The sequence below is a fragment of the Callospermophilus lateralis genome, chromosome 2, assembly GCF_048772815.1.
Source record: "Callospermophilus lateralis isolate mCalLat2 chromosome 2, mCalLat2.hap1, whole genome shotgun sequence".
Lineage (NCBI taxonomy): Eukaryota > Metazoa > Chordata > Mammalia > Rodentia > Sciuridae > Callospermophilus > Callospermophilus lateralis.
In genome coordinates, this window is record NC_135306.1 from 110296316 (window position 1) to 110322889 (window position 26574).

The 26574-nt window shown below is 49.8% G+C and overlaps 1 protein-coding gene across 4 annotated transcripts in view; it reads right to left on the reverse strand.

The window, feature by feature from the left end:
• Positions 1-2493: 2493 nt before the first annotated feature.
• Positions 2494-26574, reverse strand: part of Cep164 (centrosomal protein 164) — a 65437-nt gene continuing 41356 nt past the window's right edge. For 3 of the 4 annotated variants that reach the window (XM_076846364.1, XM_076846363.1, XM_076846366.1), the window contains 22 exons: positions 23329-23414; positions 22274-22441; positions 21278-21424; positions 17186-17395; positions 14669-14800; positions 14368-14584; positions 13325-13402; positions 12957-13088; positions 12527-12649; positions 11295-11438; positions 10827-10910; positions 10627-10695; positions 10182-10357; positions 9708-9834; positions 9352-9416; positions 8689-8896; positions 7489-7596; positions 6762-6900; positions 5936-6280; positions 4978-5044; positions 4040-4162; positions 2494-3867 (listed from right to left, as the gene is read on the reverse strand). In XM_076846364.1, coding sequence (XP_076702479.1) covers positions 3768-3867; positions 4040-4162; positions 4978-5044; positions 5936-6280; positions 6762-6900; positions 7489-7596; positions 8689-8896; positions 9352-9416; positions 9708-9834; positions 10182-10357; positions 10627-10695; positions 10827-10910; positions 11295-11438; positions 12527-12649; positions 12957-13088; positions 13325-13402; positions 14368-14584; positions 14669-14800; positions 17186-17395; positions 21278-21424; positions 22274-22441; positions 23329-23414 — 3048 coding nt within the window. In that variant the 3' untranslated portion in view covers positions 2494-3767. The remainder of the gene's footprint in view (positions 3868-4039; positions 4163-4977; positions 5045-5935; positions 6281-6761; positions 6901-7488; positions 7597-8688; positions 8897-9351; positions 9417-9707; positions 9835-10181; positions 10358-10626; positions 10696-10826; positions 10911-11294; positions 11439-12526; positions 12650-12956; positions 13089-13324; positions 13403-14367; positions 14585-14668; positions 14801-17185; positions 17396-21277; positions 21425-22273; positions 22442-23328; positions 23415-26574) is intronic. The other variant, XM_076846365.1, reaches the window with a different exon arrangement.

The window sequence follows — 26574 nt, forward strand, 5'->3', positions numbered from 1 at the left end:
TTGAGTCACATTCCCTTTTTTAGCTCAGCATTCTGTGACGTACTGCAAATTGCAGAGAGGAGGCAGGCAGGGCAAGTGTGTGAGAGATTAGGAAGGAAAGCAAGAACAGGGGACTTCCAATTCATCAGGACAAATTGGTGACAGGTCCTCCACCTCTCAACCATCACTTTTCCACCTACCCTGAAAAAGCTGCTGGGGAAACCAGGAAGTCTTCCTGATTCCCCTGCCACTGAGTCCCAGCACCCCTCTGACTCCCCACTCTCAGAGGTGCTGAAGCTGAGGCAGCTACATTGCTTCGTCCCTGGAATGTGGAACCGAGTCTGGTCCAGGGAAGACTTGGGATCAGAGGACTTGTTCAGATGGAAAAGCCAAAAGCAAACCCCGACACCCTAAGGCCAGGGTTACTTCCCCAGGCCCTACACAGTTACTGTGTGGGTGTGGGAACAGTCATCACCTCACAACAGAGCTTTGGGAAATCAGCTCCCCCTGTATGAGAAGTGACCTATTCCCCACCATAAGGATGTTTCTTCTATTCCCGTGTTAGCATAAAATCTCTAGAAGGAACTAGTGATATGTTTTACCTTCAAGGAGGAGCACTAGATGGCTCATGGACAAATGACTTTTGCAACATTTGAATATTGAGCCATGTGAACATAAGGACTGATCAAAATGTATCTTTTAAAACAAATAGCTTTTTCCTGAAGCCCCAGGCTGAGAAGTCAAGACTCCTGGGCTCAGGTCCCACCACCACCACACGCTGACTAAAACCAGAGCAGCTTGCGCAGGCTCTCTAGGCCATCGGCTCTACTAGAAAGCATGAGGAGTGGAACAAGGCATCTCCTAGGCTTTGGCTATGGACTTGACATTTATGCCACTCTCCACAAAGCACAGGTTGAAACCCAGTGCCTACCACGATGGCATGAGGAGGTGGGGCCTGTAGGAGGTGATCAGGCCATGAAGCCCTCACAAATGGGACTAATGTCCTTCTAAAGAGCCAGAGACAACCTACCTTCTACCACTTGAGGAAAGTAACACCTATGAACCAGAAAGCATTCCTCACCAGACACCAAATTTCCCAGTGCCTTATCTGACTTCAAGCCTTCAGCAGAAAAATAAATTTCTGTTGTTTAAAAGTTACCCAGTTTGCCGGGTGCAGTGGCGCATGCCTGTAATCCTAGCGACTCAGGAGGTTGAGGCAGGAGAATCAAGAGTTCAAAGCCAGCCTCAGCAAAAGTCAGGCACTAAGCCTCAGCAAAAGTCAGTGAGATCCTGTCTCTAAATAAAATACAAAATAGGGCTGGGGATGTGGCTTAGTGGTCAAGTGCCCCTGAGTTCAATCCCTGGTACCAAAAAAAAAAAAAAAAAAAAATTACCCAGTTCATGGTATCGGGAAGAGGAATGCTGGGGTTTGAACCCGAGGCTTTTGCACACTACCACTGAGCTACACCCTGTGGTTTTCTTAAAGCAGCCCTAAAAGACTAACACAGTTCTTTTCAGGTCTATGATTTTAGTCTCCTAGCTAGATTTGAAAATCCACAAGAGGAAGAATGAGACGATTTTGGAGTCTTTTGAAAAGTCCCTTTGTAAACCTTGTCCCAGGAAGCCCCCCATTCAGTTAGAAGCCACCGCCTTCCTAGAACCCAGGTTTTTAGACCAAGCTGCCCAGGAGGAAGACAGAGGGTGCTGACACAGTGGAACAGGGGCATCAGAACTCAATTTTCTGAGACATGTGGACCTGGGTTCAAGTCTTGGTCATTAGGTGTATGGGCTAATTTCTCCGGTGCCTAAATTCCTTCATCTATAAAATAAGAATACCAACTTCATTAGGTAAAGATTACAAGCAAGAATATATGAAAAGCACCTAGCCAACAGAAGACATTCAACAAATGTTAGCTTGCCTGCTTCTCCCTCTGGTCTTTCCTTCCTTTCTAGGAAGTGTGGGAACTTCTACTATATGTTTTATCTTTATGTTGGTTTCTGTGCAAATCTGTATAACAGGGCCATCTCAGGTGATTCTCCTAGCAGTTTTGTTGCTGCTCATACCCATGGAACAGAAAAGACTCACCTAACTACCAGTTTAGCACCTTGTGGGGATTTATCTTTCATTGAATGAAAGTAGAACCCACTGGCCTCTGGGAAATGGCATTATGGATCTCCAGCTGGCAGAATAGGGAGGGGGCAATGGGAGAGGTGAACATCAGCACTTCCCAAGGACTGGCAGCTGGGCAGAGGGTGCTCTGGGGGAACAGGGATGGACTCTGGGGCTCTACACTTTACTGGGGACCCCAGGCACTTCCAACGTCTTTGAGCCCTGGTTTCCCCTCATCCATAAAAATTGAGCCAACAGTATCTACATCAGTATCTACATTACTGTGGTGACTTAACCATATGCCTAGGGAGGCGTCCCATGAATACTCGTGTTTCCTTCCTGCCTTCTTCTCAGGAGAAAGGAGGCAAAGGCCTCTAAAAAGAAAACACATTCACACACGGGACTTGTAGAAAATGGACCTGCAGAGATTTTAATTGATGCATAAAACACAGGATTGTCACCAGAGCTGGTCGTATCACATGAGCTATTCCCAAAGCACACAGAATAAGCCAAATAACAAATAGGACATTTTCTATGTGGTAGGCTGATGCCTAAAACATATGTGAGGGGGTAAAAAAGCCAACTGGATCTCAGTCTTATTCCATGGCAAAGAAACGAGTGGTGAGACAGCAAGTGTTGGTTTCTCTGGCAAGGGCAACCCCACAGCTTTTAAGACATGAAAAATGGGGACACTTTGTTTAAACAATGGGACAGATGCCTGAGAACAGCAGCTCCACCTGGTATAAGGGCCCCCTTGACAATGCTGGGCACTGGTCCAGTCTTCACACTAAGCTCTGGGAAGAGGCAGCAGTGGGATTGGGGCAGGGGGCGGCAAGGTAGAAAAGACAGGTAGAAACTGAGTCCATGAATGCACCGAAGGTACTCTAGAAAGAGAAAGCAAGATGAGGACCAGAGGCCATCCCAGTCTTTTCCTGCGGGTGTTTTTCGTTTTGGTTTTTGGCTTCCTGAAGAAGTGGTGTGCTTGGGACCCGAGACGCTGGCTGGAGGGCTTCCAGGAGCTTCAGGGAATTGGAGGGTGCTCCTGAAGACAGCCCTGAGGAAAGCACAGTGCTGGCTGAGAGAAAAGAGGCAAAACTTCTGAGGTCCAGCCTCCGGCAGGGCCTAAGCAGCTGAACCAAATCCTGAGACGGTCACTAGGAGGAAAAGAATGTTCAAAAAAGGAGACATTAAAAACAAAAAAAACAAAAAGACAAAAGAACAAAGAAAGGATTTGACCTCTCCGAGGCTGAGGTACTGGAGATAGGTGCAGGCCACAGGAGCCAGGTCCCAGGGTACAGGTGTGCTGGGAACCTCTAAGCAGGTCCCTGAAGGTCCAAGGGACCAGGGTGGCTCTGGAGGGATCCCCTTGGCTCTGAAGAGAACTGCCTTCCATCCCTGAGCAGGTCCAGCAGAGCCATGCCCATCAGTGCTACCATGTTGATGCAGGAGCTCAAAGAAGCTCACACACTTCAGGTCAAAACACAGGCCACGGTCACAGAGTATGGCTTACTATTTGAGTCATACCATCCTTTCCACCCACACCCAGCCCTGTGGTTCTTTCAGGTCCTAAGGGGTGCAGCAGAGCAGACAGGAGAGTGCTTTCTCAGAAGCAGGAAGTACAGTGGCTCCCTGGGCCTGGCTCCCGAGGGGAAGGAGTCTCCCCATGCCGACTGGGCACTCAGTAGTGGTATACGTGCAGGACATTGTCATCATCCAGGCCCAGCTGCAACATCATGCTGGAAGTGGCTGTTGGCTTGGGCACGGAGGAAAAAACATGTCTGGCCATGAGGTGAAGGAAAACTGGGCAGCTGAGCACGTCCAGATGGAGCCAAGAAAGAGTCAGAGGCTGAAGTGGATCCTCCTCTGGCCCCCAGAGCACCAGCAGAGCCTGACCAGCTTGACTGCTACAACAGGAAGGCACTGCAGTTTGGGGACCAGTTGAAAGGATACGATTTGGAGTCATTCTTGAAACGCTCTAGCCACTTGCGGTTAGCATCAATCATGCTCTGAAAGTTGGTGCTGTCTGCCTTGGGGACTTGGGAATGGCTGTGCTGCAGAAGGCGGAGCTGCTCACTGGGAAGAGGAAGGAGGAGAGGGTGAGAAAAGGAAGAGTACAAACAAAGGTGTTGCATGAAAGGGGACATATGACAGAGCCATCCAGAAGCCAACCCATAGCTCTTCTTCTCACCAGTACCAGAAATAGCCTTTTCAGAGATCTCTTTAGCAACTTGAAGCTGCCCTTTTGGAAAGACAAACTGGGTTACCAAAAGGGAGGGTGGTAGCCACCCTCTGCCCATTCCTAGGTGCTTGCTTGCCACTCCTGGGCGTCCACCTCTATTTCCAACAAATGCTTTCAATAAGGAGCTCCCCTCGATCAACTCAATACTTGCTCAGCCTCAGCTCCCAAGCTGGCCCAAAGAGATGGTGGGGGACTTCCAATTGGGGTCTCAGGGAGGGGGAGGCACACTTGGCAAGGAAGAAGATGAATGGGAAATTAATAACAGGTTTAAAGAATTGCCCGTCTGTCTCCCCAATGGGGTGTCCCTCTCATTCCAGATGTTGCTCGGCAGGATTTAGAGAAGAAGGGAGCTGTGGAAAGTAGACAAAGAGCTCAATGGTAAAGACAAAGGCCAGATTCCAGGGTGGAAAGGCCAGCCTATGGGGCAGTGTTCAGGGTCCCACCACAGGTACCACAGGCAGCTTCCTCATCTGATTTTCCCCAGCTGTGGAGGGCGTCTCAGTCCTAGGCAAGGTGTGGCAGCTCTGTGGGGATCTGTCTAACCTCCTAGGCCATCAGGACCAGGAGTCTATTGCCCTCAGAGGTCCCATCTGCCCAAGGAGCAGAGCCAGCAGCTTGACTGTCCCACAGAACCCACTGTGAGGCTTACCTGGCAGACACATAGCCCAGGCGGTTCTCCAGGGTGGTAGGGCTGTTGCTGAGCAGGGGGATGCCAGCTGAGGGAGTGGAGGGGAAGAGTCAGGGGCCCTGGTCCAGTGGAGCCAGACCCAGGCCCCACAGGATGCCTTGCTGCTCACCAGAACCTCTGGCCCCCCTGAAAACAGATGAGACAGCACCCCAGAACACACACACAAAAGCAGGGGGAGCTTCAGAGCCTAGAGATGAGAGACAGGTGACAGACGGGAAGTGTTCTATTTATTTCTAAAATTTAATCTACATTTCAATTTGGGTTAAGGCAGAAAGAAGACTTTTTCCCCCATATTTTCCTTCAAATGATTGTTTTTATAGCCTCTCATACTCCCTGCAGGGCTATGAGACCAAGGGAGGCTACAGGTAAGGGGGAAGCCACAGCTAAGGGATTAGAGGCAAAATCCTAGAGTCATAGAGATATGAGGTCAAAACCTGATTTGTTACTCACTTACTGGGTGTCCTGGAACCCATTACTTAACCTGAGTCTCAGCTTACTCATCTATAAAATGGGGATGATTACTACTGCCAAGAATTATTATAAGGATTAAAGGGGAAAAGATAGACAGACAGATATGAAGTGCCTGGCCTTCATATGTATTGCACAAGATGGGAGCCATTATGATAATGACAATGATGTCCTTCTAGGGTCTGCTGAGCTCTACAATACATAATAAAGGTCCTAGTCAGCCTAGGCTCCATGTTAACCATCCTGATCCACAGAGCCTCCGGCTGCAGGGCCATCAGCAAGGTCTTCAACATGGATCTAGAGACAGAGCCATGGACCAAAACTGGAAGCAGGGACAGGGATAAGCAAGAAGAAGAAAGTATAGTAGGACAAAGAGGGTAGAAGAAAATGGAGGAGGAGGAAGAAAGCAGGAAGGCACAGCCCAAACCAAGGGCAGCCCAGGGAGGCTTACAGGGAAAATACTTGCGCCACTTCTCCAAAAGGAAGTCGTCCACTGTCTGAGTCACAGAGGGGAGCCGGGGGCCCAGCCCTGGGTCCCAGGCCCACTGGGTGGACACAGGTGTAACCGGAGATGAGGATGGAACCCTGTTCATAAAGGGGTAGGAGGGAAGCGGGGTGCTCTTGGAAGACCGCGGCAAGAACTGAGATGGCCAGGAATTGGAGAGCGAAGGGGGTGGCTGGGTGCTGAGGCTGCCCAGAATGTTGAGGACACTGTTGAGCTCACTGCTGATCCGCTGGAGGGAGCTGCTCAAGTAATTGATCTTATTGGGGAACATGGTACTCGAGGTGGAGGTAACTGAAAGGAAAGAGGTAGATGGTAGGGAGGGACTCAGGTTCAGAGCCCTGGAACATCCCAGACAATGGCACCTGCTGGCTGCCCCTCCCTGCTCCTGCAGACAATAGCCCCTTTGGCCCTACAAAGGGGACAGAGGATAACTGGGGCTTCCTTGTTCCAGACAGAGCAGGCCCAGGGCAGCGGTACAAGCCCCTAGAGAGAAGGAAGAGAGAGGGCCCTGTGCCCTCCTGCAGGCCAGAACAGAGAGGAGAGACAGCCTCCCAAGAGACCCTGAAAGAGAAGAGGCTAACAGGGACAGTCCACAACATTCAGAAAGCTCTCGCAGTATGCCACCAACCCAGGTCTTACCAAGTATCTAGTTCAGACAAGGGCTCACACACACCCCTGTGGGGCTGAGGGAAGGGGAGTGCACTGTGTCCCCAACATCCCCATCTCCAAATACTCTGGGATTCGCCCCTCCCACGGCCTCTCTCCTGCTCACCTCCCTGCTGCCGCCATGGCTCACTGTGAAGCAGGGGAAAGGATTCTGAGCTTTCACTGCTTGTGTCTTCCGTGTCACTGAGATCAAAGGTCACTGCCTTCTTGGTGGGGGTTCCTCTCAAAGTGTCTTCATCTGAGGCCTGATGGGTAGAACCAGCCATTAGTACTGCCCCTCCAGCGTGATGAGTATGGACTGAGTCTGGGGAGTCTGCTCTTCTGGGACCCAAAGCTCCAAGGCCCCTGGGAGAGGCACACTATACAGGCCCCTTGGGCAAGTGGGTAGGAGGAAGGCTAAGAAAACCCAGCTGCCTAAGACACAGGTAACAGATACCACACCCTCCCCAGCACTGTCTCCGCAGTCTCCTTGAGCTTCCCTGCTGCCACACGTCTGTCTGAGGCATGAGGGGATACACACCAGGGCGGGTGGTGGGTAGGGACACCTGCGATGCATGTGCACCCTCACATTGCAGTCACAACATAGCAGGGAAGGGCAGGAGCTGGTCCCCTTTCCCTGCACCTTCCCAAGAAGCTCCAGGGTGATTTGGGAACACTCAGCAGACATCCCACCCCTGAGATGTGTTCAACTCACTGCCATTTTCACCAACCACAAGCCTGAAACCAGCATCCCATCCTGAGCCCTAGAGGCCTAGTACCCTTAATCCAGAACCAAAGAACCCAGCCCCGTCCTGGGAACTGAAAAGGGAAGTTATGTGGTCACAGGATGACACCTCTTCCCGAATGGAGGACTCCAGCTGATTCAGCTTCTCTTCTTTCTTCTTCAGCAGACCGTGGCCTTTCCTCATGGCTGACTTCATCTCATCCAGGTACCTGGTCTCCTGCAGAGGGGAGAAAGGAGAGAGAAATGATGCTCATACACATGCTGGAGTCCCAGCTCTACCATCTGCTGACAGAGTGGTCTGGAACATAGCTCTCCTGTGGCTGCTCATTTGAAAATATGAAATGCTACTTTTCAGTGGAGAGAATTAAATGATAGAGGATGGTACATGCTCAACATGATGCCCACACCAAGGAGATTCTTAAGTGGTTCCTGCTATTACCATCACTGCTCCAACTATCATCATCATCATCATCATCATCATCACCACCACTGCTGACATTGAGCGGGGTTACATAACAGGGCCTGAGAGTAGCCTTCAGATAGATAACCCTGGGAAGCCTGCCCTCTGTTTGTACCAGACCATCTGCTGTGCCAAGCCAGGCACAGGGGCCACAGGGCCTGAGCCCCATAAGGAGTTCTAGCACCATCAGAATTCTAGGAACCCAGGTGTCCAAGAGGGCAGGGCAGAGCCCATGATGCAGGTACGTTCAACCAGTATAAAGATCTATGATACCAACTGCTAACGATGAAATCTCTGCCTATTCATTGCAAATTAGACCATCAGAGAAGCAGACCAGAAAAGTAACTCATCTTATGCTTAGTGTGTCCAAAAGACTTTCATTTCTAAATGAAGTCATTAGTATGAGAGAATAGAAATGCTTAGCACTGAATTTGAAAATTTTTAAACCCCAGTCATACTCTTCATCTAGACAATGGGAATAATAAGATAGCTGTATGTATCGCTTATTTGAATGCTTGAGTCCAGAAGTATTTCAGATTTGGGGAGTTTTTCAGATTTTAGAACATTTGTGTGACTACACTGGTTCAACAGATTTTCTAATGAGGACTTTTCAACCTATACTATCTTGCCTACTATATGGTCAACCTGAGGATCAAACACTTTACTATTAGAGAAAGTGCTGTTTGCACATGATGTATACATGAAAATGTAAGTAATCACAGGGCCCATGTGGCTTTTCTCATGGAGTCCCCAGAACTATCAACTGAAGAGAGCCAAAGGCAAGGGTCCCACTGGCCCCCACAGGCCTGCACCACACAGAATTGGCAGGTTCCCCTCCAGGCTTCTGACCTCCTCCAGGTTCTTGCGCATATTTTGTAGAGCCTCAGTGCCTGGAGGGTCATCAGCCACCTCCTGGGCTCTGGCCAGCTTGTGGCACCAGTGCTGCTGGGCAGCTTTCAGGGCTGTCTGCCGCCTCCGCATGGAGCGTGTCTGCCGCATCAGGAACTCCTTGGCATTGCGGAGGGCTATCCCCTCGGCGGAGAGGTAGTGGCGGATACTTTGGGAGGACCAGCAAGGCAGTGGAAATGGAGAGAAGTTAAAGGCAAGACTTTAAGAACCCTGCTCAGGACACACAGCCACTCCCCAAGCAAATGCCCACCCTGAGCACACAGGAACTGCTGGGCTGGGGCTGGGCACTACGCAGGGACACCAGTTTTAAACACCTATAGCATACAGCACATGGGACTAACAGTCTCCCCACCCCGATTCTGAAAGGAATTGTGCCTGGCCCCAGATGTCAGACAGTCTGATCCTCAACCAGAGGTCAGCAGATGCCTGTTGAAGGTTACAGGGCCAGTTTCTTGACTTGGTAAAGAGGACCTTCCATCTCTAGGCCTCTCCTAGGAATAAAGCCCTACTAGCGGTCACTGTCACTTCAGTTCTGGGATACAGCCCTCACTCATCCCTCTGTGATACCCTCACCTTGAAATAAGACAGGCAGTAGGAACTTACCCATCCAAGGACAAGTTAGTCTCCTTGCCCTGGGACAGAGAAGAGGACACGTCTTGGGTCTGGTTCTATGGACACATGGCAGAAAAAGACCTACTGAGTGCAGCAAAAGCAGACACCCTGCACGGTCAAGACACCCCGAAGCCCCTCCTAGTGGCCTAGACAAGGAAATGGCTCTGCCAGTTGCCAGGTACTCTTTACTTTTAGGTACCATTTGGTGAAGATGGTGGGAAGCTGGGAATAAGAAAAGGAAACCGGGTTCTATCTGCAGTACAGCCAGGCTCCCTCCTGATCCCCCCCACCACTGATGCCCTGAACCCACCCCCAATTATCCCCCCTAGGCCCCAACCCCAGCTCACTGTCCCAAGGGATTTCCTCAGGTCCTCAATGTGGAGATCTGGCTCAAAATGTGGGGAAGCATTACGTTCCTCCACTGCCAGCTCTTTCAAGATGTCCTGCTTCCTCTGAGCTTCAGCCTCCAGGCTGCTGTGGTGGGGAAGGGAAGTGGGAAATAGGGGTGTGAGGCAGGGTCACTGGGTGAAGGAGGCCACACTGTCAGGACCACATCCAGGTTCTCACTGCCACCGAGGTCCCTGGGGTGGGGCTGAGGCATGAACAGGGGAGGCAGGGATGCCCTGCTTTTCATAGCCTCAACATAGCCTCCCTAAGAAATGCAGCAGCAAGTCCACACCCTTCTGCCTTGCTTCTGAGTTGGGTCCTCCACCTCTCCCTGTTAACTGGGCCATGATGAGATGGGGCTCAAGAGCAGCAGAGGTCCGAGGGCAGGTGGGAGGAAGGTGAGAGGGTGACTAGGTGCCGGAAGCCCACACCACCTGACACGTTTCTGCAGCTTCTGACTCTGCATCTGCAGCAGATCCACTTGGGACTCCAGCTCTATCTTGCGGGCCTGTAGCTCTTCAAGAACCCTTTGGAGCTGTCGCTTGGACTCCACCAAGTGGGTATGCTCCTTCTTCACCTCCTCCAGATGCTGATGGTTGACTGTGACTTCCTGAGTGTGGGAAGGAAAGACAGAAGCACCAGAGATACAGTAAGAAGAAGTCAGGGCAGGGAAGCCAGAAAAGAATGAGACAAGGAATGGAAGCCAGAGCCACTGAAGCCATTGTGTCTGGGTCAGGGGGTCTGCAGGCTCCCGGGCCTCCCACCACAGTCCACAGAGTGGCACTTTTTGTGGAATATTGGCCAACCTAGTTTGGAACCCCTGGGTGCTGGGCAGAGTAGGTGAACAGAAACCTTGGGGAACAAGTGAGGCAGACAAACCTCTCTCTCCAGAGCCACCTGCCTCTGCACATCAAGCAGCTGCTGCTTCTCCTTCTGCAAGGTTTCTTCCTAAAGGGGAAGAGATGAGCCTGTGGGCTGACTGCTGACCCCAGGCCAGAGGGGCAGGGGCCTGCCCTCTCCTGGAGGAGTGGACTCTGGTCAAGTACACCTCACATCTCTTCTCCACCCAACTCTCTCACCTGGATATTCAGCTGAGCCAATCTGGCCTTGATATCTTTTGTTCTGCTTTCAAGTTCCATCTCCAAATCTTGGAGTTTCCTTTCCTGCCCAGAGTGTAGTGAAGAGAAAGATGTCAGCATAGAAAGAGGGTAAGGTATTAGCTTGACCTCTGAGCTGGGCTCAGGCTTACTTCCTCTTAATTCCCTTGCAGTTTACTGTGCATGTACTACACCTTGCTGATTCCCAGACTGGGGTGCAGGGGGCAACCCCAAAGCCTTAGAGGGACTGACTTCCCTGTCTAATCCTGGGCCATGTACCTGGTCGCAGAAAACAAAGAAACAAAGATGCCCCTAAGCTTAGAGGGCCAGGGAGAGACCTCCTCTCCTGAAGCTGCAGGGCTCCATCCTGTTGCAGCCACGATGTCAGCCTCCAAGACTTCCCTGCCCTGCACAGAGGTGTCCTAGTGGGGCTCACCCCCCAGGCCTCACCTGCTCTCGGTGCCGACGCCGCAGGTCCTCTAGCTGCTGGTCCTGCTCCTGCCTCAGGGTCTCTAATTCTCGCTCGTGGGTCCTGCGCAGGCGCTCCAGCTCTCCAGTCAGGTACCCCAGGAGGTCAGCCCGCTGCTTCCTCTCCTATAAAGAGGTGGGGCCACCAGTAGGAACCTGCAGGGGCTTCTCATACCCCAAAAATCAGACTCCCTCACCCCTGCAGTCTTGGGTCAGTAAGAGCTCCCCATGGCCAACTCCTAGAGGGGAGCATCAGGATGCCTACTTTGCCCTGCAGCTGAAGCAGATGCTGCCAGGCATCAGGAAGGAGCCCCGTGTCAGCCTGCTTCACCCACTCGTGTATGGTGTCCAGCTCTCCCTCACGGGGAAAGAGGCCACCGATCAACTATCACTAGTCTTCAGCAAGGTCAGAACTTGCCTGGGAAGGGATGTAGCTCAATTTCATCACAGTGCTGCTGTTTCTGCAGAAGATCTGGGATATGGGTTCCAGTTACTAGAACAGGAGCCTAAAAGTCCCCCATAGGGATCCAGCTGTGGGTTAAAGTCACCACCCACACACCCATGCATTACTCACCCCTAAGGTGAGCAAGCCAAGCCAAAGCAGGTTAAGTGAACTTTCCCACCCGAAGGTCAAAGAGGAAGGAGGGCAGATAATATATAATACTGTTTGATTCTTCCCAGTCTACTTATTGATGTCCTGAAATTTCATTAACCTTGGTGCCTGCTGTTGCAGTGACTAAAACTGAAGGATTTGGAGTCACTGGAATCCTTGCTCCTCTACTTATTAGCTGAGTTTAACCTTGGGAAAGTGACTTGAACTCTTCATATCTCAGTATTCTTGTCTTTAAAATGGAGGACATACCTCCCAAGGCTGTTGTGAGGACTAAAGGGGGTTAAGATACATCAAGAGCTTAGAGCAGGGCCTGGTATATAGTACAGCTCAAGACCTGTTAGCTACTATACCATTTAATTTAAAAAGGAACAGCTATCTAACAGGAAGTACCTCCCATTAGGGAAGGTTTCTAATACTTCATTAAAAACCAAATGACTTCACTGTTGGAAGGTGCCAAGGAGGAAGGCCTTCCACAATGCCTGACCATAGTTTGTCCCCTCTCATGCCCTGAAGCCAGCTAGGAAGGACCCCTAGCTATATGTGTGTGACAGAGTATGTGTGCACAGGTGCGCGCGCGCAACAGGCGGTGTGGTCGAGCTACCTCAGCTTCATACCGCTCTCTGGCCTCGGCCATCACTTGCCGATGCTCCTCCTTCATCTTGTCCATCTTCCTTTCATGGTCCCTTTCTATCTCCTGGCGCTTTTCTCGCAGGAGGCTGCTGAGCTGCAGGGGACAAAACAGGGAGGCAGCACACAGAGTTGAGGATGGACAGCACCCAGGGCCCTACACATGCCTCCCAACATCCTCTACCCACACACAAGGCACCAAGGCATACAGACAGCCACACCCCAACACCATCTCCCCACAGGTATACAGGGTCCTAGGGATGGAGGAGGACCTGGACTTAAGGAAACATAGTCACAGAAATAGAACTAGAAGCGTCATCCCCGCTGAGCAATTCACAGCAAAATGGAAGACATTAGGGTCCAGATGATGGAACAGACCATAGGGAGTCGGGGAGCAGTAGTACCTCTTGCTCATACTCCACCACCTGGTGAGCCTTCTGGTGAGCTCTCTGCTCTGCCCACCCAAGACTCTCCCGCAGCTGGGCCTCTTCTTTCTGATGAGCTTCCTCTATCTTCTTCTGGAGGCCAGAGACCACCTAAGGAGTCACCCACACACACAGCGAAGTGTGACCCTCAGGGAGGCAGTTAGAGCTACCATGTAGGGTCTCACTCCCAGGGCCCCAACATGCATCTCAAGGGCCTAGAGATGGAGGGAGGCTTGCTCCCCAGTGGCCAGAGATGGGGTTGAGCTTTGCTGCTGCCCAACATGAAGCAGGGTCCTAGGCTGTCCAGGTTCTGCCCTCGTGGGCCAGTCTGGGCCAGCCACACTCACCTCCCGGTGCTTGGCCTCCAATGAGGAACAAAGTTGCTCCAGCTCAGCACTGTGTGACTTCTCCAGCCCTGCCATCACCTGGGGAGCAGCAAAGAGCCATGAAGGAAGCAGGGCAAGGACCCTGGCCAGGACCACGGGATGGGTGCAGCCAGGAAGACCACCCTACTCCCACAAGATGAGGAGCCAAGGAGAATCATGTTCCTCTGAATTAACTCATCCCCAAAGTCTGCAAGTAGCAAATGGACAGGAACCTAGAGGTGAGAGTAGAGGGGCACTACAGTAGGCTTCAGCTCAGGCTCCTGTCCTGCCTCTGGGCCAGGCCACAGATACACAGATGCTGTAAATAAGATCCAAACCAGGGAGGGCTGGAGGGTTGGTACACTCTCTTTGAGCATCTGCGTTACAATGACAGCCCCCCAGTCTTTGCTTCAGTTTTCTGTGTCTAACAGCTAAAGTTCACTCCTTACAAAAGAAAATTTCTAAGTGGACTGGCCATTCATGAGTGTCTAATCTGGCAATAGACCATGGAGCTAGAGAGAAAGGGAGTGGGGACAAAGGTACCAGCCTCCCATTCTAAGACAGGAGAGAAACTCAGGGAGGAGAGGCCATTTGTAGCTGCCCCTCAGGAACAGGGACAGGGTGCCCTGGTCTCAAGACCTCTGGTCTGGCTGAAGTTCTTTCAGTTGTGAAACCATCCCAAACCTATAGGACATTTCCCTTCATGCCTCTGATGACTCCCTGCTACTAATAAGACCCAGCTGCAGCTGCTGGGCCAAGATGACCCTGGAGGGGCCTCTGGATACCCACTGAATCCTCCACTCAGCTGAGATCAGGGCTGCATCTACCCTGAGCCCAGTCAGGTCCACAAAGAGGAAAGAGCCAGTCAATTACTACGTCCCAAACCTGTCTGTGCAGGCCACCTGCCTGCCTGGCTCCCCACCCTGTGCACCGACCCAGAGCATGTCCTTTCTTTTCCTCTGCACTCAGTCCCTCCCCAGACAGCAAAGACATGTAGGCGGGAGATCCTCGCTGCACTTGCTCACTTCTCTCCTCTCCGCTTCCAGCTGCTCCTTCAGCTGCTGCAGAGCCACCTCCTTCTCAGCCTTAAGGGTGGCCTCAGCTCTCTTCTCTGAAGCCTCCAGCTCTTCCTTGAGTTGGTCCAATGTCCACTTGCTTTTCTGTTCCAAACTGGCCATCTCAGCTTTCTGTAGGGACTCTAATTCTTCTCTCCGCCTTTTCAGGGAAGCCTCTTGCTCAGCTCTGGGAAAAGAGAATGGGATGGGGGTGGGCCTACATGTCCCAGGTCACTGCCACAGGGCAGGGCAACTCCCAGCGTGCTCTCACCTGATTTGTTCCTCATCTGCTTCTGTGCTGGATTGGACCCAGGCTCTGAGCTGGGACAGCCTCTGGCCTTCCTCCTCTCTCATCCGAGCCTCTTCCTCCTCAGTGGCCTTCTGCAGCTGCTCCTTCAGGGAACTGAGAAGGAAGGAACAGCAGGTTCAGGGGAGGGACCACACAAGTCTTTTCTGGTCCTTTCACAACCCCTGCTTCTTGACCTCCAAGGGCCTCTCAGGCTGTCTGTGAAACAATGTCAATCTTAAACACAAAGTCTCCTCTGGGAGGCTGCCTCCCTGAAATGCCCTTTACCACAAGAAGTGGACTGCAGGCTCCCTCTGCCTAGATTCACCTCAGCAGGGCATTCACTCAAGGAAGGTTACAGCCACCTAGCCTGACTCTGGATCCACATTCTGTCACTCCCCACCCTACAGACACTGTTCTTGGCACATCAGATGTGTCACCATCTCTAAGCCACACTGTATTCTTCCTTGTCTCTTGATTTTGCTCATGCTGGTTCCTCTGCCTAGAATTCTGTTGTTTTCTGTCAAGCCCAAATTCACTGCTCAACACCAGTCAGCTCTCTTGGAAATCTTCCCAATTCCCTCCAAGTTTACTGATTTGCCTTTTCCATACACATTAAATGGTGAACCTTTCTTATCCCATGCTACTCTGCATCATGTATCATATTGCATCCTAAGTAATCTCTGTTTTCCTTGTAGTCTAGGACCTTCTTCAGAATAACAATCTTCTCTTAAAATCTGTTGGATCTTAGGCTGGGGTTGTAGCTCATTGATAGAGCGCTTGCCTAGCATGTGTGAAACACCACATAAAAATTAATGAAAGTATTGTGTCCATCTATAATAATAACATATCTCAAACTCTGAACATAGTAACTGACATAAAGTAGGTTTTTAATAAATGTGTGTTGGACTTGGACAGTCTCATCCAGCCCCAACTATAAGCAATATTTGATTAGCCATGAAAGATGTCTCATCTACATACCAATGACAGTCACGACTGCAGACATAAGCTGTTTACACAAATTGCATCCTTTTTGTGTACCCCCTCATACAGTCCCACACAAGGGGATGTGTGCTATACACTCAGGGAATTCAAGACTATAACCAATGTGATGTGGAAGACAATTCTTTGAAAAGCAAACTCCAAAGTCAAAAAATATTTAAGATTGTTTCCTACCATCAACACCACCACTCTCTTCCATTATGAGAGGAAATTTGAGTTAAGTAAAAATCCTCCTTGCTTGATTCCCCAAAAACCCTTTCTTTTTTTTTTTTTTCCCCACGGCTCAAATATCCACAGAACTACACAGAATGTTAGAGCTGGCAGTAACATTAGAGGTTAAATCCTATCTCTTTATGTTACAGCTGAGGAAACTAAGGTCAGCTTGTCTGTCTTCCTGACTGCCTTATCATTCAATTGTTGGTTAAAGGACTCAGCTGTGGCTTCTAGAAATTTCTATCCAGAAACTTCCAGAAGTTTTCCAGCAAAATGGAGGATGCCCCACCCCCACAGAAAGGCTCTGGTGTAAACATAACAGCTTTCTAAGGACCAACTATTTTAAAGAGAGACAGACAAAGCTCTACCCACAAAGAAATCACTTAATCAAATCACTTACTCAAGAATGTCCAAATTAGTATTAATTTCCAACTGAAAATAAAAGCAAGTGCTGCCATTTATGGTGCTGTTCCAGGCCCTGATCAAATATTTCTGGCATGCTAGTGTTCACCAAAAGCTGAAAGTGCTCTAGGGTCTTGACCTTCTGGGGTCGAAGGGCAGGAGATGGAAAGCACAGCCAAGCCCATGGTAGCCAGTAAAAGGGGAGCAGCCTTGTGGGCTGGCAGAGAGACACCCAAGGATCTTCTCTAAGGTGTTCCATCTTAAGATAAGCTGAGTCATGCCCTGGTTGGGTGGCCCCGGCCCCAATTTTCAGTGGCCTTGGAAAAAGAGGATGCTATGAGTTGGTCTGTTCTTTGGGATGCTCCCAGAAAAGGCCCCAAGAAAGGTGGTAAAAGGGCAAGTCCTGGGTCAGCAGATCCTATGTTGAGCTAATGAAAGAGTTTGCAATGATCTTCCTGGTACGGAAATGGGGTTTTGTTTTATTTTCTCCAAAAAAATTAAGCATAAATGTTTTATAAGTTCCTTGCTATGTATAGTAATTCTCTACCACGCTTGGAGCTTCTGTCTAAAAGGACAAGATTTAGCCTTTAGATATCTTAACATTACTTTGTAGCACTTTCCCACCCTCAGACTGACAGGCTGCTCATTACCTTCTTGATATTCATTTGTCCTTTTTTCCTTACTAACAGAATCCTGATTTTATTCTAGTACATAAATAGACTGACTCCCTTGTAACTAGGGGTAACCAATGAGATAGCAGCAAAAGTTACTAGGTGACTAGTAAAAGTTACTAGTTTCTAGGAACAGCCTTGGTGGGACTGTGGGCCTCCCAGTGGTTTAAGGAATGGGAGGCAGGTGTCCCTCCCTTCAGGGGAGAAGTGGGACCTGAGGGTTTTCTCCTTCTGCAGGTGAAGCTGGACAATCTCCTCCTCCTCCTCTTGCCACAGCTTCTCCCGAAGCTGCTGCATCTTCTTTTGCTGCAATTCTAGCAGTAACCTCTGATCTTCTTTGAGTTCTTGGGCCACTGCCTCTTCCATGGCCTTTAGTGCCGCCTCAGAAAGCTCTTTTGGGAGAGCCAGAGGCTCTGCATATCTCCTGTAAGAGGAAAACAGGGTATCACTACAGGGTGTGCATCTACCCACCTTTTGGCATCAGATCCATAGGTAACAGAACATCACATACACAACCGTGCTGGAGAACCCAAGATCTGGAGTCATATACCCACATAGCCACACAAGGGACTGTTCTGTAGGACAAGCCCCACTGTGGTCCAATAAAGTCCAAAGGTCTAGGGAAAAAGGCACCCCACAGTCAGTACACCTGGAAGGTTGTGACCTGAGGTCAAAACCTGAAGTTGTGCCTCAAGAGCTGACAACATCAGGGAGAGAGTGAAGCTCTGTCCCTAGTGGATTCTCTCCCAGAAGGTCTTTAGGCCCTATTCCTTGTCTCCACCAGGGCTCTGCCTACTACCTGAGTCTCATGCCAGAAATTTGGAAACAGTCCCTAGAGACCGTTGTCTACTTCCCAAACTGAACAGAGATCAATGTAAATGAGCCCATGGGAAAAGTAGCAGCCCTGAAACCTACGACAGACAGTCCACTGAGGTCCAGGAATAGGAAACTTTCCTCCATCACCACCAAGGGAATCAGGCAGGAAAACATTTCTCTGAGCCAAAATGGAGCAAGAGTGTAAGAGAGATACCATTTTCCATATTTCCCTATAATAACATGTTTTCATCTGCTTAGAATTAAGTTCTGTATTTTGAAATGAGTGAAAAAAAATTCAGAGCTAACCCAGATGCATTGGTGGGTGGCACGTATGGTGAGGAATAATGGTATTGGTTTACAATATGTCTATAGAGTTAGTGAAGAGGGCTGTTTTGCTTTATTTTCCAGTTCTTCAAGGAAATAGCCAAAATGAAACTGTGAGAACATTCTAAGCAGGGAAAGCACAAGCAGAATAAAGTATGTCTCCCCCAGAGTGACTTTCTTTCTTTTCTTTTTTTTTTTTTTTTAGTTGTAGATGGACACAATATCTTTATTTATTTGTTTATTTATTTTTATGTGGTGCTGAGGATCGAACCTAGCGTCTCACACGTTTGAGGCAAGTGCTCTACCACTGACTGAGCTATAGCCCCAGTCCTTGGAGTGATTTTCTTAAGGGCCAGTTCACTTTTGTACTCCCAGGTCTCCACGTCTGACAATAGAATCTGGTTGTAGCACACAGCCACCACTCTTCTTGCTTGGTGCTCAGGCTGACATAATGGCTCAGTCAACCTCAGCAGGAACAAATGAATAAGACCAAATCAAAGAGGAATAGGCAAGAATCAAATGGGGAGTCAGTTCACCCAGCTGAGGACTCCACACCCGCTCTCCCCTAAGAAAGCTTAGCAGCAAAGCAAATGGAAGGCAAGGGTGGGAACAGCTCAGACAGTAAAAAAAAAAAAAAAAAATAGAACTTAGGAACCCCACTACAGCCCAAGAATAGAGAGGGGAACAAAACAGGCTACAGACATCCTGAAAAACCATGAAACCCATCTCTCCACCCTTTCCTAAAATCAGAACTTGGACCAGGAACAGTCTTGAGCCAAGCCTTCAAATCTTTTTGTCCTCCCAATTCCTTTTTTCTCCCTTCTTCCAAATTTTGACTCCCTCTCAGTTTCCGACACAGCCCGACTGATGCAGATGTAAGCGTCATGGCTGCCACCTCCTCTGAGGATGCTGCCCTCCAAAAGAGCCTCCCCCCGCAGCTCTCCGCCTCATCAACCCTCCAACTCATTTCCAACCTTGGCTGAAAACATCTTTTTTCCCTGAGATGGTACCTTTTAATGTCTATCTCCCCTGTGGGCTACGTAGATATGTGCAGCCCAAGGGACAGATGCTGTGGGAAGATGGGGCATCAGACCATGTGGCAGCACGTGTCCAGGCTACACACACCAGTGAGCCCGCTTGCACACCTGCCACACAGGCAAATGGGGCTGTTTTTCAGTGGGTTTCTTCTCCCTCCCTCGTTTTAAAGTCCTGGTATTCTAAACACCTTGCTTAGGTCCAAGGCAAAGAACAATGCCCGAAAGATCTAGAAGACAATTGGGAAGTTGAAGATGCCAAAGAAGAGGCAGGTCTGATTTCTAGGCCAACCCCTCAGGTATGAGCCACATGAGACCCAGTTTCCAACAGAAAGAGGCCAATGAAAGGCTCGGTGGGAGCTAATCATTTCATGCTGGCCACCAGCTAGCTAGGAGATAGGTGATAGAAAGCAAGGCAGGAAGGCAGGGAGGGAAAAGAGGATGGAGGGAGGGAGAACTGACATCCCAGGATCCTTCTGAAATGATTATAAAACCACTAAAGCTCAGACTGAAAGCAAGGAGATCTAGTTTCCTGTGCTAACATGACAAAAAGGAGGATATCCGCTTCCCAGACCCAGTCCCTTGGCCACAAGCCTGCCCTGTCCACCCCTGGTAGCCTGTCCTGTTCCTAACCCTTCTGATTCAGATGTCAGGCACAGGGCTACTCCCAATACCTGGAAAACCAATCGATTCCTAACACATCTGTGAAGATTAATAACAAGGAAGTTGTGGGGTCTGAAGAGACTCAGGAAAGGAAGAGAGGCCTTTCCTGTGAGATGGTGTAACCTGAGCCTGCAGGGTCAAGGACAGTATCTAGAGACCCCAGCAGGGGCAGTGTCACTGGGATGGAGAAGAAACACAAGTTAGGGCATCAACCAGACAAGGTGTCCAGGGAGGAGCTTCCCTCCAAAGGTCCTGGGAAGATGCCTCTCTGACCTCTGCCTGGATCTTCCTCATTCTGAACCACACTTGGCTTCTGTCCTTCATAGAAAGCACTCTGATCTGCCTGTCCACAGCCACCAAGGAGACAGGAAAGCCATGTGATTCCTCAGGTCACAGCTTTCATTGTAGGACCTGTCACCAACTGAAAAATGTGACTACCCCTACTCTACACAACCTCTACAACATTATAGGGATGACATGAGATTATGAGCTCAGGTGCCCTGTCAGCTCTCAGTGACACTCCTGTGAGTCATCAGGATAGGAACCTGGCTCTGCTCAATAGTCAGACCTGAGTCCTTTGTACCTCTCAATCACAGAGGAGAAATAACATAAGTTCTAGTGCCTTTCTATACATAAGAGGCACAGGGGCTGCAGACCAAAAGTCAGAAGTCTAGGATCTAGCTCTAACCCTGCGACTGACTAGTGATGGGACCTTAGATAAATTCCTTCACCTCTCTGAGCTTTCATTTCCTTAACTGAATAAGAGATGAGAGGGACAGGTGAGGATGGGAGAGAAAAGCTAAGTGGCTTCTAAATTTTTTAACTACTTGGTATAAAAACAGGTGAATTGCAAAAGCATGATGACCTTTACACTCAGGCACACAAAATATTTTCTATATACTGTATAATTCCATTTATATGAAGGTGGAAAATGGGAAAATTGAATCTATAGGATGGAAGCCACAACTGTAGCTTTTGAGGGTAGATTTGAGGGTGGAAACTTTCTCTGGGGATGGAAATATTCTATGACAATCTGAGTCGCTATTATGTGTTGCACACACATGAAAACAGTCACTGACCTGTACAATTCAGATTTGTGTACTTCGTTATACATAAATATCATAATAAGATGTTTTTAAAAGAAAAACAGTCCTTGGGAGAGAAGGAAATATAATCTACCAGTTTCTGCTAATGAGCCAAAGGTATACCCTTGCCCATCCCCATACCCTGGGTCCTGGCCAGGAGCCCCCAGGACCTGAGCTAACCCCAGGCAAGAATCAGTGATAGTGATGGCTGCCTGGGGCTCTCAAGGCTGCACACAGCACCAAGGACACTTCCAATATCCTCCTATATTCACTCCATGGGCTGAAGCTAGAGCATCTCCTCCCATCACCCAAGAGAGGGAATGGGCATTCGAGCAATCCATACACAGCAGAGGACAGGGACAGACACAAAAAACTGGCCCTTACACTTCTAGAGAGACTGTCGAGGTGGGGCTGACCACCACCTTTTCCTCAGGGTCCTCAGACTTTTCTTGCCCAGGGCATGGCTCCTCAGCTTGGGAATGCTGCTCCTTGCCCCTCTCATGGACCACAGGTGGGCTCGGGGGCTGCTCCCTTGATAGGCAGAAGGAAGTAACTGTGTTAAACCAGGAGGAAGGCAAGAGGTTCAATCTTCACCCCTTTTAGGTGAATAGGGACGAGAGGGACAAGCCCAGTAGTTTCCATACCTTGGGTCTCTCCAACCCCCCTTTCCCCTCTGGGTCTCTTGCTGAAGCATTTGCATTGAAGGCCAGATACTCCTGTTTCACATGGGAAACAGGATAGTTAAACACCCAAGGAGAAGCTCTGCACACAGCAAGTAGTCAATGGATGTTGCTGATTAAAAATGGCTGCTGCTCAGGTCCCCTGGTGGCTCATTCCTAACAAATGAAATCTAAGACCAGCATATTTTTCTGGGGAATGGGGGAATTTGCTTCTTCCCAGTTCACCAGGAGGACAGAGGCACTAGCACTAGCAAATGTACACCAGGCTTAGGACCAGGCTGAGACCTGCATCCCCTCTCCCTGGGCCTAGCACACAATAGAGCTCCAGTTGGGTGGCTAGAGTTAGGCTGATTCCTGGCAGGGGCAGGGGTGCTGTTGGGGAGGGGACTAGGAGACAGGGCTACCCTGGCAAGAATGGAGCAGCCAGGGCAACAGCAGAGTCTCTGCCTCAGTCCTTGGCAGGGAGGCAAGTAAACAGAAGCGGCACCTCCTTATTCTAGAGTTCTTAAGCTCTCCTAATCAGCCTGGACACTCCAATGTGTTACAGAAAAGAACTAGGAAGTAGCAGATTCCCCATTCCCCAGGTGCTGCTGCTGCTGCTGCTGCTGCTGCTGCAGCAAACCCACCCCAGGCTCACCCTGCCCCAGCACACACACAAAGAGATCACCACCACCCAGGGGTGCTTCTTTCTCATCCTTACCTCAGGACGGACACCAGTGGTGTGGGACTGGCTCCAGAGTCCTCTCTAGGCTCCTCCACTTCCTCCCACTCAGGTTGTCCCTTGGGAATCTGTGGAGGCCCTCCTTCAGTGGCATGGTTGTAAAGGGGACTCTGGAGCTGCTCCCCATGCAGAAGTGGAGGAGATAACCTGGTAAGGCCAGCCAGAGCAGCAGTCAGGCCCCTCCACTTGGAGAGCAGGAAGAGAATTTGGGAGTGCAGTGGGGGTCCCTTGTGCTAGATCCCTGCCCCCATATTCACAGAGAGCTACAGGGCCAAGCAGCTGGATGTGCAGCAAGGAGAAACCCTCTCCTGAGCTATCCTTTCACCTAAACTACATAGGGCTTCCCAGTGCCCTGGGCTGCATTGTTTAGTCCAGGTGTGACAGCTGGACACACTCACATATGTTTCATTCCCAGAGTTTACCATCACTGGGCCCAGGAAGAACAGAGTGGAAAATGGAGAGAAAAAGAGACACCAGGCTCTGAATCTATAGGTTCCAGTGGTCAGATTACAGAAAATGAATGAAACTGTGGCACTATGTAAGAATGCTGAGAGCTTGCCAAGGTCCCAGAAGAGGATGACCACACCCCATCCCCTTCAGAGTAGCAGCCTAAGAGGCTGAGAGCCCCAGTAAGATACACACTAGGTGTATCCACACACACAGAGCCAGCTGCAGATATCTCTGATGTGGCAGGGCTCTGGCTCAAGAGATGTGAACTGTAGTACTAACCCTGTAACATGACTCCCCCAGACCTCCAACAGGCTGCTTCAACCCTAGCCCACATCATAATCAGCCCAATCCAGTGTAGAGCACAGAACCTGGCTCCACCACAGTGCTCTGTGCAGAGTAGCACTTCACAGATCTACATGAGGCTGCATCACAGGTTCATTCACACACACACCTTGCCTGGCCATCTAGCCAGTGCATATCTGCCTTCAGGTAGGGCATACCAGCTAGGATTCTGCCAAAGTCAACACCATCCTGAAGTCATGCCATGCCTCAGGTCCCTGAGGGCAGCTCCCCATATACTATACCTCTCGGAGACTTTGGATTGTTTGTTCTGCTGTTCATCTTGGCTGCACTGGCTGGTATCTGAGTCGTCTCTTCCTAACCTTTGGGCCTGTAGTAAAGAAGCAGTGGAAAGTGTGTTATTAGTGGGGTATGCATTGCAGGGGTCTCCCCCTCCTGCTAACTCCCACACATAGCAGAAAGCACTGAGAGGTGGCTCTCTGGAGGATTGGAAGCAGAAGGCCTGTCTACTGTCCAGTAAAGCTTCCTGGGCTCTGGCTAAGTCCTAGACTTATAGCTGGAAGAGGAAGCAGACAAGCCCAGTGTGGCAGAGTCAGAAGCCAAGGGTAGAAAAAGACCACACAAGAAAGAAAACCCTGACTCCTATGGCTGGAAGCCTACACCACCAACAGAGGTATCCACAAACAGCCCATAACCACCAAAGCCCAAGGTAGCAGCACCAGTGATACACAAGGATGCTGAAATTAAGTGGGCAAAATTAAGGGCAGCAGGCAAGCTCATTAGAAAGGAAGATTCCTGGAGAACAGGGATCTCGGTAGAATAAGAGCAGATTTACCCCAGACCAAAAGGGCATCATCATCATACTAGAAGAAAGGAGGCATTAACATTCCTTCCACAGTTCCCTTCCAGCTTGCCCAAGGACATGGGTCAGGAGATAAAGATGCCCCTTTCCCAGTGAGGGATTATATCAACCTTTCAGAAATAACCCCTAAAATTTATTTTAAAGTTTGGGTGTCTGGATAAATTTAGCAAGCTAGTTAGAGACAGACAGACAGACACTATTCCTGACAACTTAAAATATTTCCCACAGGTGGATAGTGGTGTAGTCAGCCTGGGTCTATCCTTTGTTCTAGCCCTTCCTCGTTTCCTGCCTGGGGAGCCCACTTCTTCCATTGTAAAATGGGATAGTAAATCACAGCTCCCAGGGCTTCTGGTGAGGATTAAATGAGATCATGTACATAATGCCCAACTCCTGGCCCAAAGAAGGCATGCCATAAATGCCAGCTCCTCTTCCCACACACCTCTCCCCCAGCCAAAGGCAAAAAAAAAAGAAAAGAAAAGGCTTTGCCAGTGCCAGTCCCCATTCTGCGATTTATAGTCCTTCTGTCACCCCAACAGGAGCCCCGTCTGTTCTGGGACACAGGGGTCAACAGGAGAGGTGGGGCAGGAGACAGCTCACTCCGTCTTCCCCAGTGGGGTCCCCAGCCCTGTGCCCAGTACCCCCAACACCTCTCTACTGGCAGCCTGAGCCCGAGCAGCTGTGGCTGACTCTACCATCTGGATAAGCAAGAAAGAAAAGGACTTGAACTACAACCCAGCTCCCCCAAATTACATTAAAAATAGCAATGCAGCCTGTGAATACCTCTCAGTGCCTGGAGCAGAAGGGCTCCCTGCCAGGGCTGCTACTCCTCATTGCATCAGCCTGGGCAGAGCCTGCAGACAACGACAGGAGCAGGCAGCCTCCCCACCCCACCTCTTCTCCTTCCAGTGTTCAAAATACATGTGTTCCCCTGCAAACCATACCACGCTCATGGAAAACTTCCCTCTCTCACTTTTTCAAGAAAACCAAAATCACAAAAGCCACCCCCATTTAACACACTAAAATATACAGGACAAGTAACAGAGTGAGGTGATCATAATAAAATTTGGAGGGTTGAACCCTGCCTCAGAAAGGACTCTGGGGCTATAAGTCTAGTGTCAGAAGGGAAAAGGCAGGCAGACTGCAGGGCTAGCTGTCAAGCAGGTCTTTGCGGCCAGCCCCTGCTTGTTCCATCTTCTACATTTCTGCAAGAAACTGAACTAGTTAAACTGCCAGAGAAATAGGGATACCTTGGGGGAAAACCTAGGCAAGGGGCCTTTTGAGTAGAGTTTTACTTGCTCCCTAAACATTTTTGCCACAGAGAAAGAAGCGAAGGAACCCAATGAGGTAACCAGCCATGCCAACTTTCTTCAGAAAGAGGACTGCTTGAGATACCATGTCCCCATCCTTAACTCAGCTCCAAGGTTTTGTTTTCTATCTGTCCCACAAAGGGGCTGCTGCTCCTTTCTTCAGCTCCACCTCCTTCTTTGACCCCCCCCCCATGTCCTGAAGATGGGGGAGAACTAGAGACTGAGCCCTACTAAAGGCTCTAGTTGGTCAGCCAAGCTGAGTGCCCATCATTGCCCACACCCTACCAGGCTGGTCATGAGGTATAAATTCGGACTTCCTCTGCCAGGGCTGGCTGCACTCCACCGAGTGTCCCCTGAGAACCACATTCAAGCCAAATCTGACTGCTGCTTTATATCAGTATCATGACCCCAAGAGGGCTGCCATCTTCATTAGGTCTTAGGTAGGACTCACAAAAAAATTAACTTTTTTAAAGCTCTCAAAGAATTCTGATATTGGCCAGGTTTTGAAACCAGAACCATAGAACCTAGCACACCCTACTGACTTGGTAGCTCTCCTGCTCACCTACTGCCAAAAAGGCCCCACAATTCCCCTGCTCCAAACCCTTCCTGACTAATCCCACCTGCCTCTATTTGTGCCTTCACATCCCTCTAGAACTATAAATGGGGTAACAAAGTCTAGCAGGGAGGTGGCTAGGCAGTAGCCCAGGAAGGCATCAGTCAGAATACGAAGGGCTCAAATGCAATCAGCCTAAAAACTAATCGGTCTCCAACGTATTTCACTAAGGGCTCCCAGGCCAGATTCCTATTAAACATCTTGTTTGTTTCACCCAACAAATCTCCATCTCACTCAAACCAAATGCTCCCTGAAACTTGCAGAAACCATCTGCCAGAATCCCTCTTCTAGACAACCCACCAAGGAGGAAAATAAATAAATAAATAAAACTGATCTTGACTTAAGCTGCTTAAGGACAGATCTGCGTTTTACTCATCTTTGTACCCTACTTGGGTCAGGTGTTATGGCCCACCACAGAGAATACCTCTGGCAGGGAAGACATAAACAACCACAAACAAGAAGCTCTAAAGAGAGCAAAGAGGAAATAATCCATCCCAATTGGAGAAGGTGGCCTCAGAGATGGGCCTCCAAGACCAAGAAAGAGCTTGCTGTGGCAAAAGTGGAAACAGAAGGGCCAGCAGAGCCACAGTGGAGGTGGAGGGTATGCTTCAGGAAGGACAAGTGGCAGACCCAGCTGGTGGGCGGTGCGTGGGCTAGAGGTATGGATGGGCCAGGATAGGAAATGCTTTGAAATCTACAATCTCCACAGGGCTTTGCACATGAGCAGGTGGTCAACCCTCAGTTACTG